Source organism: Neospora caninum, chromosome XII (assembly GCF_000208865.1).
Source record: "Neospora caninum Liverpool complete genome, chromosome XII".
In the NCBI taxonomy this organism is placed as follows: domain Eukaryota; phylum Apicomplexa; class Conoidasida; order Eucoccidiorida; family Sarcocystidae; genus Neospora; species Neospora caninum.
The window spans coordinates 2,399,645-2,411,904 of NC_018398.1; the positions used below are offsets into that span (position 1 = coordinate 2,399,645).

The 12,260-nt window shown below is 58.3% G+C and overlaps 1 protein-coding gene across 1 annotated transcript; it reads right to left on the reverse strand.

Moving 5' to 3' along the window:
- Positions 1 to 1,513: 1,513 nt before the first annotated feature.
- On the reverse strand, positions 1,514 to 6,811 carry NCLIV_063210 (putative zinc finger (CCCH type) protein; the record flags this gene model as incomplete). The annotated part of the gene is made up of 3 exons (XM_003885872.1): positions 1,514 to 5,850; positions 6,134 to 6,372; positions 6,747 to 6,811. The coding sequence occupies 3 exons, from the start codon at positions 6,809 to 6,811 to the stop codon at positions 1,514 to 1,516; spliced, it is 4,641 nt and encodes a 1,546-aa protein (XP_003885921.1).
- Positions 6,812 to 12,260: the final 5,449 nt, after the last annotated feature.

A 12,260-nucleotide genomic window follows, 5' to 3' on the forward strand; every position in this document is an offset into this window, starting at 1 on the left:
TCCTTTTTCTCCTAAACGGCCCGAGAGTCCTCTTAGTCACACTGAGAGAATTCTCTGGATCCGCCCTCAGTTCGTGAAACGAGACTTTATCTACATATATATATATATATATATATATGTACATATATATAAAAATATGTATGTATATATATCCGGGGATGAAACTACGCGTGTTATGTCTGTATAGATACACATAGATATGTGCATGGATGTATATGCGTATGCATATATATATATATAAACGGTTTATTGCATGCGTGGTCAACACATTTCACGTTCCTATGATCCACAATCTGTCTAACAGGTTTCTCTACGTTTCTGCCTGCGGCCCCCCCTATTCTCAGGCTCTTTCTTCTGCTGTCGCAGCTTTGTGTGTGCCTCTTTTTCTTGAACTGGCGTGAGAAAACGAAAGAGGAAAAGCGAGATATCAGCGGGGCTGCTGAGCGGCGAAGCAAGCGCCTAGGCCCCGTGAGTCTGCGGTCGGTCTGAATTCCCTGTCTCTTGACTGTGTTTCCGTGCATGCTTCTGTTTCTCTGCACCGGTTGGCGATTCGAGGGGGAGAATTTTTGATCTGCATCTCGGCAGTGAATTCTGTCCCCCGAAGACTGTCGAAAACTTGTAGGGTTTGGTGCGAAGCACGGAGGCATCCTGCCAAATAACGTCTGTTTCCGTGGAAACCGGTCAAGGAATAGCCATGGCGAGCGTGCAGATGGTTCGAAATTTATCCACAGGCCTCTCTGCACACAGTTGCGCGAACGTCAATCCGTTTGCACGTCACGCATATCTCGATAACTTCTTGGTGAAATCCCGTTCCTGCTCTCTACGCGTGGCGCCTGAGCTGAGAACGGTCTAAAGCGGAAACGCGAACCCCACGCACAAGTTGAGATGGGAAAACCGGAGAGGAAGAGGCAGGCGCCGCTCAGCCACGCATTCCCTTCTCTCTGCTGTGTCCATACACTGTTGGAAGGTGGGGGGAGAACACATTGAAGGCCAGGAGGAAAAGGCGAGACGGGAAAGATGAGAAGCAAAGACAAGTTGAGGAAAAACGCGCTGGCAGATCCCCGAGATTGAGACGATTCTCCACGAACACAAGAGCGTCACTTGGGAAGGCGCCGGACCCGAGAAGCGCTGTGAGGAGCGTCGGAGCACAAGCGCGGCGAAGCACCAAGAGACGCACGAGCTAGGGTACGGACGGGCAGACAGGTGGAAGCACGGAGAGACAGCGAGACGCTAAGCAGGAGAAAAGACCAGACGCGACTTTCTGTGTCGTTCCCGATGCCGTTCGCCCAGCGGTCGCTGGAGACCGAGCCCCGTGGGAGCACGGGAAGATGTCGAAACGCGTTTCCTCTGCAGTGCGATCTTTCTCCCACTTTGCTTCGCGGACACTTCCACGACACTTGAAGCTCCGCGCGGAAAAGGGGACTTGCACACGCCGACTTCGAAGAGCAACGCTGAGGAGAGAGGGAAAGGATCCAGCTGAAAAGGAATGCCGACACTTTTCGTCGCGCACCTTCTAGTCTTCGTACTGAACGGGGGCGAAGCACTGCAGAATCTGAGGCATGTGAGGCTGTTGAAGTCGGAGCACGGAGATCATGTCCAAATAGGACAGGTCCGGTTGAGGGACGGGAGAACAGACTTTTTCATCGCCGTGGAAATCTCCCTGCCGTGTCGGCCGGTCTTCGAAGCGAAAGCAGTTCGCTTCGTCTCTCGCTGACTGCTCTTCTCTGGCCGTCGCCAGGTGAATGCCATTCGGTAGTTTCTCGAGCTGTCCAGACACCCTGCTTGTCTCTTCCTCCCCAAGCACTTGCGCCCTGTGAAAGTCTGCAGTGTCTCCTCGGAGGCTCCGCGCGTCGGCCTGTCCGGCCTGGTCGAACGAGGCGTTTCCGTCCCCAGTCCTCGCCGAGGCCGCTGGAGCGCAATTCCGTTCTTTGTCTCGTCCTTCCCGCTCGGTCTGGGAGAGCAAACATCTCTCGGGCTCTGCCGTGCACCAGGAAGCGCGTTTCCTGGGCAGCGCCTTCGCGGGCAAACGCATCCCTGTGGGAGGGTGCGACCTGTCTCTCTCGCCTTCGCGGCGATCCATAGACAGCTGGGGTGTATGTACACCGGAAGAACGCCCCGCGTTGCACGCGTCCTTGGATTCTGGCCCCCAGAAGTCTGTCTTTCGCGCGCTCCCGGGGTGGCAGTCTTCAGCCCCGCCCTCCGCGGGGCCTTGGGAGACGAGGAGGCTCGGAAGACGCAGCGAGGAACGGTGCAGTGGAGGCGCCAAGGACGAAGCAGAAGCAGACGGTTCTCTCTCCCCCTCTCCGGCCGGAGATGCGTCTGTTTCTCCGAGCGAAGCGCCTGGTCTTGGCGAAGAACTCGCCGGGCCGCGAGCGCCGCCAGCGAACGCGTCTTCCGCGTGTGCACAGCCGTCGGGGGGGAACTCGTTGAGGAAAGGAGACGATAGAGGTTCCGGAGGGAACTCTGGCGGCGCCGGCGGCGCGCTCGCAGCTTCTTTCGGAAGAGAGTGCAAGAAGGCCGGCGGGGCCTGGGTGGGGTACGGTTGCCCCGCGAGTGCGGGGCAACCGTAGAACGGCGGTCCGGTGGACGGAGGGAAGAAGAAGTGGGGAGGGAGAGAAGAGAGCGAGGCGGAGGACAGAGACGAGGTCAGGGAAGAAAAGTTAGGCTCGTTCTGACACAGCGAGAAGGACTGCGGGTGAGAGGGAGGAAGGTAGGACGAGAGGAGAGACGGCAGCGAGAAGGGCGCACAGGCGGGCGGCGCAGAGGGATACGCCGGAGAAGACGGATAGGCAAAGGGGTACGGGTGGCCTGGGGAGACACCGAGCGAGAGTGCACCCGCAAGAATCTGCGGAGGGTACGGAGGCAGCGTCGAGGGAGATAACAGAGCGGCCTCGTCAGCCTCGCCGGAATTTAGGAAGGGTGGAGAGAGTGGAGGCGGCGAGGGTGCAGTGGAGAGACAGAGCAAACTCACGGGAGGCGCTCCCGAAGACATGAGAAATGCGTTGCAAGGCGAGAGAGATTTCCAGGGAGGACAAGGCCCCGGCACAACGCCGGAACAGGCTGCTTCCCCGTCGCCATCGACCTGCGGATTTGTCGGGTCTTCGTTTTTGAGCCGGAGAGGCGCATTAACGTCGCCTTTCCCAGGGCTGTCTGTATGTGCGCGGGAGCGGCTGTGACGGAGAGCCGCGTGTTTGTCGCGTCCCGATTTCTCGGGGACACCCCAGCCAGGTGCGCACTTCTCGGCTTCAAACCCTACCCCGGCTTCGCGCACGCACTCTCCGGGGACGGCTTCCTCTCGCCTGCTCAGGGGGCCTCCACGCGGCTCGACTTCTCGCCCTCGCATCTCCTCCGCCTTCGACACCCTGCGGCCGCCTACGGGAAGCAACGGGAGAGCATATGCGGCGGAGGGCGGCGAGAGAGGCGACGCGCAGCCAGGAGGGAGAGACGCCGAGGGAGAACAGGCTGGCGGCGAGGCCGCGTGGCAGGACCGGCTGGCGGAAGAGCCCGCCGAGAGGCACGCCTGGGAAGCGGTCGAGAGACGCGAGAAGGAAGTTAACGCGGAGAGAGAAGGTGAACAGGAGGCGAACGAGGGCGAGGAAGAAGAGCACGAAGGTGACGGGGACGAGAGCGGTCTGTGAGAAACCAGAGGAGACCAAGAGGGCAAGAGAGGGATTTGCACCGGCGGCGGGGCGAGCCGAGAACTCTCCTTGCCAGCGGAAACGTCGGGACCAAGATTCCCGAAGCACACAGCCCCTCCGGGGAGGCGTGCGGGCTCTCCACTCAGGTCGCCCGTCCCCTCAGAAGCCGCGCCGTCGAGTCGCACCGCGCCAGAGGCGCCACTGTACGGGGCGGGAGAAGTCGGGGGCAGGATGCGAGTGGTTCCCGACCCGAAGCAGATCATCGGCGACGCAGGCGAGCAGGGAGAGAAGGAAGTGCGGGACGGAGAAGGAACGCCTTCGAGGGGACCTCGCGGCTGGGGAGGCGAGTTGCCAGTCACGTTCTTGCCGCCGTACAGAGGTGCGTCTGGATCGGCAGGGCTCGACGCGTGCGAAATCTTCCTTTCTTCCTTTTCCTTCTTGGAACCCGGTGAACGCGGCTGTGGGTGCACAAAGGCGGGCTGCGGATGGGTGCACGCTGTTCCTTTCGGAGACGCGCCTGGCGCCTGGAACGCGACCGAAGAGAGCACGGGGTGTCCGTACACCGCACCCTCAGCGGCTCTCGAACTCGCGTCGGGGACGAGCCCGCGCCCCGGCCTGCGCGAGGGTAGGGAGACAGCCGCCGACGGCGGCAGAGACGAAGGAAAGGACGGGAACGCAGCGAGAGGCGAGGCAGCAGACGGGGGAGGGAGAGGCGCGCGGGAAGAGGCGGAAAGATCCCCGTGGCCGCTCGGGTCTCTGCCGCAACCCAGACCCTCAGCCCTTTTCTTGCGGGGCGAAGACTGGGCCTTCTTGGAAGAAGCGGACAAAGGCGAAAAGGCAGAGTCCATGTCTGCGTCGCCCAGAGACGCCCTCGCGGCCTGTCCTGTCGAGTGGGGAGGCGCAGGCGGACCCGGCCGGTGCGTTGCAGATAGTGGAGGCGCGCAGTCGGAGCCGACCTGAGCAAAGACGTGGGGAGGGGCTGGTGGTGGACAAGCCGGGAACGAGGCAGCGGGGGGCAAGGGCCGGTCCTGGGCGGGTGTCCATACAGCCTGCGGAGGGAGAGGCCAGGTAGTCCCGTCGTAAGCGGGCGGCGCGCCCTTGGAAGAGCGCGAGAGAAAGAATCCCGGAGCCGAGATGGACGGAGGCGAAGCAGAAGAGGGCCGCGTCCCCTGTGTCTCTCCAGCTGCTTCAGAAGACGCAGAACGTCCTTTCGGACTGTGTGCCTTCAGCCCCGCGGAGGCCGAGGCTTCGTCGGGCCGCAGAGCAGACAAGCCTTTCTCGCCTTCGCTCTTCCTGGGGTCTCGCCTCGGCAAGGGACAGGAGACGGAAGCGAATGGGGGCGAGGGATGCGTGTGGAGCGGAGCCGGATTGTCCAGCAGCGCCCCGCGCTTCTCGCAGGGGTCGGCAACCTGCGGGGCTGACAAAGGGCCAGGAAAAGGAAAAGGATCTTGATCTTCGCCTCGAGACTCCGCTTCGCGGTCGTCGCCTTTGTCGCAGGTGGGCGCATACGGATTCGCGAGAAGCGAAACCGGCGAGGGCGACATCTCCATCAGCAGAGGCAGCGAGGGAGCAGAAGAGCAGGCGAGGATCCCGGCGCCGGGGCCTGTATTCTCGAAGCTCGCCGCACGCGCCCCGCGCGTCCCGCGGGCCCCGCGCGCGAGCTTCGCTCTTCGTTTTGAAGCCGGAGAAGAAAAGCCGAAAGAGCACGACCGGGAAGACCGAAAAGAGCAGGGAGACGGGGCGAGGCGCGGATCTGGGTCCCCGCTCTGAGTCTCTGTCGTTCTATCTCGGAGTTCTTTCCCTTCTGAATCGCAGACCAGGGGAAGCCGGTTCCTGCCGTGACCCGCCCCAGGCCCGAGGCCCGAAGAAAGGAGCGAGCGATCTCGCAGCCGCTCTGCCTCGAGAGACAGAGACGCCCCACAAACGCCCTTCCCGCGCTCGTCGCCTCTCTTTTCGCGGTCTTCGGAAGCTCCCAGGAGGCCCCGGCCGCTCTCCGGCTCGCGCCCCAGACGGGCACAGAGGCCATCTTCAGCAGAAACCGGAGACCTCGAGTTCGGCGTGCGCGGAAACAGCAGACGCTTCAGGAGCGGCGGATCGGTCAGATTCTTCGGCAGCGCCCGCTGCAAAGCGTCGGCTGTATGCGGAGCAAAATCTGTGCTAATTTCGTCCACATGGTGCGCAAAGCGACACTGGGCTCCTTTGTGGCACTTTCCTGAAACAAACGCCAGACCCCACAGAGCGATTCCCTATCCACATTCGATGCAAGTGCGGAAGTCGATATCGACAGAGAGAGCTCGATATATTTGTGTGCGCGCGCGCGTCGGTAGATGCAGTGATGCAGAGTTGGAGCTCGGCGTGCACACCCTTCCTTTTGGTTGCACAGGAAGAGGATGCCTGCATCGAAAGGCGTGCATGGACGTGTGTGTGCATGTGTGTGAAGCTCTTTGTGTTGGGGAGGGAGCTCGGGTTTTGCGCCGACCCGGTGTCGCGCTTACCAGCCCGGAACAACTCGCAAAGCGCAGGCTTCCCCTTTTGAAGGTCCCCCGCGCCGTGCGCGAATTTGCAAGACTCATCGTCGAAGGGGCATGCCTTCTTCCTCCAGGCAGCGCAGATTTTCGTCTTCTTCATGAGCGGCCGAACGCGCAAGTCTTCGAGCGAGTGCGCAAAGGTGCACGAGCTGCCGCGTCTGCATCGTCCCGCGAGCGCGAACCGGCAAAACTGGATCTTGTAGATTCTGGAAAAGAAGCGAGACCGGAAAGCCGAACGAGGCGCAGCAGAAAAGGAGAACGATCAGGGAAGCGTCCGCATCAGAGCGCGGGGATTGTCTCATGAGCGGAAGACCGACAATTTGCCAGCAGGAAAAGAGACTTTTTTCGTCGACACGGGTCCTGACGAGGCGGGGAGGAGCAACGAGCAATGGGAGAGCGACGGGGGAAAGAGTGGACGCAGCGGCGAGCGCGCAAGAGAGCCGGAACGGGGTTTGCTGAAATCGAAGAATGACTCGAGCGGGCGAATCGCGAAACAGCACGAAGGCTTAAAGACGGAGGATGCATGGACACTGACAGCCAACCAAAAGAAGAATTGCGATAGCGAAAATGAGTCACCTACTTGAAGCGATGATCGTGAACATCCGTGCCGGGCACGGTGTCTCGCCGCGTGCTGGAAGACTCCATGATCTTCTATCTCGCTTCGCGGTATCCGTGCTGTCCCTTTTCGGACGACCGTCTCTCTTTCCCTTCGGCTTTTTCGTGTCCGCTCCCTCCCCTGACCCTTCGCCCGTGGCTTCGCTTTCTGCCTTCGACTTCCTCTTTGGGTTGGTGTTCTCAGCCCTTTTCGCCTCTCGTGTCTTCTCTCCCTTTTCCGCTTCCCTCTTCGCTTCCCTTTTCCTCTGTGTTTCCTTCCCCAGGCCTTCGTCACTGTCTCTCTGTCCTTCCGCCTTGTGCGTTCGCCTCTGTCCCCCTCCTTCCAAGTCCGTCTCGTCAGCTTCCTCCTGCAGTCTTTCTCTTCTCCCGCTCGGTCGTCTCAGTAGTGTTCTCTTCCGAAGGCTCGCGCATTCTCATGGAGAATCCCTCTAGTTGTTTCCCTTGGGTCGTTCGTCATCTGCGCACGAAGCATTTTGAGCAGCAAAAAAGCGTTCCAGCTTCTGCCCTCAGTTTCCAGCCTATATGTGAACAAGGAAAGGGAAACCGGTGGCGGCCGACAGTGCAAACGCAGGGCGGCGAGATGAGGAAGATACGAGCGAGTGCAACTGCTTTGTTCAAGGAAACTGGAGACCTGAAGATCGAGGAGTCTTCGTGGATCCCGCTCCCGTCTACATTTCCCGTTAAACAGATCAGCAAAAAACGCATTCAGCAAGCTTACAAACACTGCACATTTGGACGCCTACATGGCGTGCACAGATACTCAAAGGTCCTCGCAGAAGCTTATAGATTCCCACATCGATTAACCGTTTGCATGGGCAGTTGGAGTCGACGCATATACACCTAATCTGGTCGCGTGAAGGGGGTAACGACGCATGCACCGCCCTACATATTTGTGTGCAGGCGAAAGTCTATACACTCATCCTTGCATTTCCCAATGATCTGGACAGCGAGTGAACTGCAGAGTTCCCGATTCGAGCGTGGGGTTCATGGAGATACAGAAGTAAGGGCTTCCCTTCGGTAAGGCGACTAGGGTGCAACGAAATGTAGACGCCTAAACAAACGAAAAGCATGTGGCGGATGAGTTTTGCATTTGTGTCCTGGGAGCCTGGGGTTTCCGGGACACAGTGCTCTGCTGGCACCCCTGCCCCAACAGGGGTGTACTTGGAGGCGTGATAGGATTCCTACAAAACCAAACAGGGAACGACGAAGTCGCCGACTGCCCAGGACAACTTCGTCCCCGTCGAAGCGCCAGTCGTTGAAAAACGAAACGTCATGCGTACCATAAGGGTGTCCCCGCAGAGAGCATTGGGTGGCCCTTGGCGCAGTCTACATTAGAAGGGGACGATTTATGGCGGGAACGGGAGAGACTCAGGGAAGAACGCAGAAAACTGGGGACTCTGATGGTCAGGGATGACGCCTACGCAGAGGAGCAATCGAAAACGGTCGGTGGAAAGAGCACTTTTCGCTGACCTCAAAATCATTGTCTTCTACGGCAGAAGAAACGACTGATTGACAGGAATGGACTGACAACTAGCCTCTCTTGCACCAGCGGGGGGAGACCGGCCCAGAAAGAAGCTGAGGCGTATGTACACCTGAAATGTGTCGGCTGTCTGTCGACCTGAAATCTGGAGATGTCTGTACAGCCCAACCCTGGCAGGTGTACATACACCGCAACGTGTGGCGTCGATCTCCGCCTGGCAAGACAAGAGGGCCGTTCAAGGTAGAACAGAGATGTCCCTGGCGATGTCCCTGGCGACAAAACACATTAGACAAGCGCTAAAAACCAAAGATGTCATGCTTAATGATTAAGCCGGTAGTTGCCGAGGGCCTTGGGCGTCCTTTGTTTCCGTGAAAAATGGGGAAAAAGACGCAGCAGTCCGGGCCGGCTCCGACGATCGATGCCTCGCAAGGGTCCCGGGAAAAGAAGAGGGGGGCCTCATTCGTGGCGAGAAGACCGGACCGGATTTCCGCGAGAAGTCCCGTGGGAGATTTCGCAGCTGGAAAAACGCGTGACACGATTTGGAAGGGGACACGCAACGAAAGAACGTCGTGGTGCGTTACGTTCTGCGTCGGCGCGACTCTCTTGTGCCGGCCGGCGCAGGAGGACGAAAGACAGCACAGCACAGAAGGTGTCCCAAGCTTGTGAACACGAGAGCAAGTCTGGTGGACGGAGAGGTGTGGACAAACATGAGAGTCGAAAGTGGAGGGGCCCGTTTCTTCGACACGCCTCACCGCCTCTGCTGTGACCCAGAGGTGTTTTCACGTAAGAAAATCTTGTGCAACGCTGGCGCGGGGTTTACAGAAAAGAGAGGGGACAAAACGTTCGTCGGTTTTTGGGAGCACATATAGCAGGTGGACCGGCGCCTTCCCGCCGGAACCGCTCGCCCCGATCTGTGTGGCGAGTGCACACACGTCTCTTCCGCCGCGACAAAAAGGGACCATCCGCACTTGGGTCTTTCCTTTTCCTTTGCCTTTTCCTCCAACGGGTTTGTTTCTCTTCTCTCGCGCCTTCCTTGGGTCCTCTGTTCTTTCGTCTGTTCCTCGCTCCACGAGTCCGCTCCTTGCACTCTGGGGGGCCGTTGCGCAGAACGCCTCTGTCCAAAAGGGCGGCGCAAACACCTTTCGCCGACTCGGCTCAGAACTCTCCTGCTCGGGAAGAAAAGCTGCGAAAAGAGCTCTTCCGCCAGGACTCTTTTTTCTTTGCTAGGTTAGGGTGCAAAGACGAAAGGACCAAGGAGCAGGCTTGTCACGCGCGTCGAGCCGCTAACGCGGGGGCACGGACAAGGCGACGGCCGCTCCCCCACCAAACACGTGTTCGGACTTACTCTGTCCCACGAGAGTGCGTGATGATGTCCCATGGGGAGATGCCGTGTCACCGACCGGAACACCGGTTCCCGGAAGACAGCGAACCCATCTCGGTCAGAGCCGGCACAACTCGACAAAACGCGGGTAGGCCGCGCCACGGAAGCTGTAGCCACACACTTGTCTCAAAAATTTGAAAGGCGGGAGAGGGATTTTCACGAGAGGCGATCGATCGAGTTGTCTCTGGTCCTCTCTGGCAATCTGTGTGAGTGGTCGCGAGGACAGGCAACGGCGGATAAGGACACACTCGTCCGGCTCGGCACACTCTCTGAGAGCCTACAGTGTGACCCCAGGAGAGAGAATCCTTCGCTGTCTCTCCCGACGGCTCTCCCTTTTCTGCCGCGCGCAAAGGTCCAGCTGTGTGTTTCTACGCAAGAAGGAGAAGAGCTCTGTTCTTGCAGGAACCCGTGAAAACTGGCGCGTGGCTGCGCGCCGGAATCGGCGGTCGAAGCAGGGAGGGCTGTTTGCCTGACTCTCTCCCCTGTACAGACAGGGAGACCACACAGCTTTGCTGGTTTCTCAATAAACGCTTAAGCTTTCAGCAAAGTTCAGTGTACGATAAGATGGTAGGACGTGTACGGCGCCGATGGATGTGTAGTGTACGGCAGGTTTAACACCAGTGGCGGCGCCAGGCTCACGCTTTCAAACGGACGAAAACATGCCAAGAAGTACAATGGAAATTGCGTCAGTCCCCGGCTCCACGTGTTCGTAGAGTTTTTCTCGAATTCGGCAGGACCTAGTCAGCATTCACTCGAAAGCGGCACACAGACACCACTGATTTATATGTATGCAAACAGAGGAAAGATGGTATGGTAATCAAGTATCATCGTAGTCCCCAGAAAAAGGGGCAGTTTGTAGGAGCCACGGACACATACTGCCACAACGACAGAACTCCCGCCAGCGAGTCGCTTTCGGAACTTTGGGTTCGGAAGGCCCAGCCTCAGTCGCGCCTCTTGATTCGACGAAGCGTCTTCATGATTCTTGGTGCTACAACGAATTTAGACAGTCTATCCCGACGTAACGGACGATGGTGAACGAAGTGATTTCTGCTTCCTCAGAAACGCTGCTGTCAGGTGTCGTCTGTGTTGTTCACTGGAGCGTGAATTCCTCGCAAAACATCGTTGCGTCCAGCCTGTTGGAGAAGTGTTGTGTGTCTGCCTAGCCTTGTCAGGGCGCCTGAAAAAGCCCTAAGGGCGAAGGGAGGAATGGAAGAGATGAGACTAGGAGATGCAAATGAGCACACAATGCCTCTGTGTAGCCACGTCGGTAAGGGCACTGGCCCGGGTAGAAAAATTGAAATCTCACTGAAGAGTGGGAAAGAAACTCTCGTGGTTGGTGAGCAGCCACACGGATCGCGCTGTTTATGCACTGATCAGCACACATACATGCACGTCGCTGCTTGGGCGTAAATGAACTGAGAACAAGGTTCGCTACAGAAAGGAAAAGACGCTCTTTTTCCTTCAGCGCGGTGCACTGCCATCATCTCCAGTCGCCTTCCAAGAGAAGGCAACGGCGGGGGCCTCACAGAGAAGGCCGTCTACTCAGGCTCTGCTCTCTGCCTTCCTCTCATTTTGCACTGGACGACGTTGCTTTTCCGCTCCTTCTCGGGTGTCCTCCCTCTCCTCTTTTCCATGTTTCTCCCTTATTTTCCTTTCCTCGTCTCGACAAATGCACGTGGACTTTGTTCAGCTTGGTGTCCACCCTTGTTTGTCGCTCCGGTTTCTTGTCGTTGTTATACACTCATCCAAGACATGTTTATCTATCGCAGGTCCGGTCTATTTCAAATTCCAGTAAAGCGTCAAAGGGTTTTTCCTTTCACACTCTTGCTGTATTTCGTCGTTCCGTCTCCGATCCGCTGGGCTCCTGTGCGTCTCCGCTCCCACCAGAAAAAAAAACACAAGAAAAACGTCTGCCGCGCACACAGAACGACAAAGGAACGCGACATCAAACCCGGGAATGAGCGTCTCCCGACCGGAACCTGGAAGCCTGCAGTTACCGCCGAGAGGCACAGACAGCCGATTGACGTTCAAGCACTACTGTACGCAGTCAACGGAAGAAGTTCTACACTCTACGTGGGATCATTCCTTCCTGGTGAGAAAAGCGGGTAGGCAACAACTGTTCTAGGAACGGCAGTTCTACAACGCCCGTCAATCCTTCCCACAAAAAACACTTCGGGTATAGGAGAACGCGTTGAGAGCATGGGCGGCAACAAGGACAGAAAACGCGCCTCTCCGTCCTGCACTCTGCCCCCGTCTCTCTTTTCCGAGCGCTGTTCCAAAAAATCCGCAATACCGCAGGCCCGAAACTCCGCTGTCACACTGCAGCCTCAACACGCAGAAAGACGAGAAGACGCGAGACACTCAGCAGGCAGCCCCTCGGAAGACACACACGGCGAGGACGCAAAAAAGCGAGAGCTGTCTAGACAAGAAAAAGAAGCAAACGGTTATTTCGGAGGAAAGACTCGGTCTTCAGATGATGTCAATGGACTCTCGACTTCACTTGACACACACAAAAGAGAGAAAACGGTGTCTCTTCGCCGCGCGTCCTGGCGCGCCTACGCCAGTCCCGAGCCTGCAGCCTGGGCACGCGCAGGCGGATCCGGCTGTCCTTGGCTAGC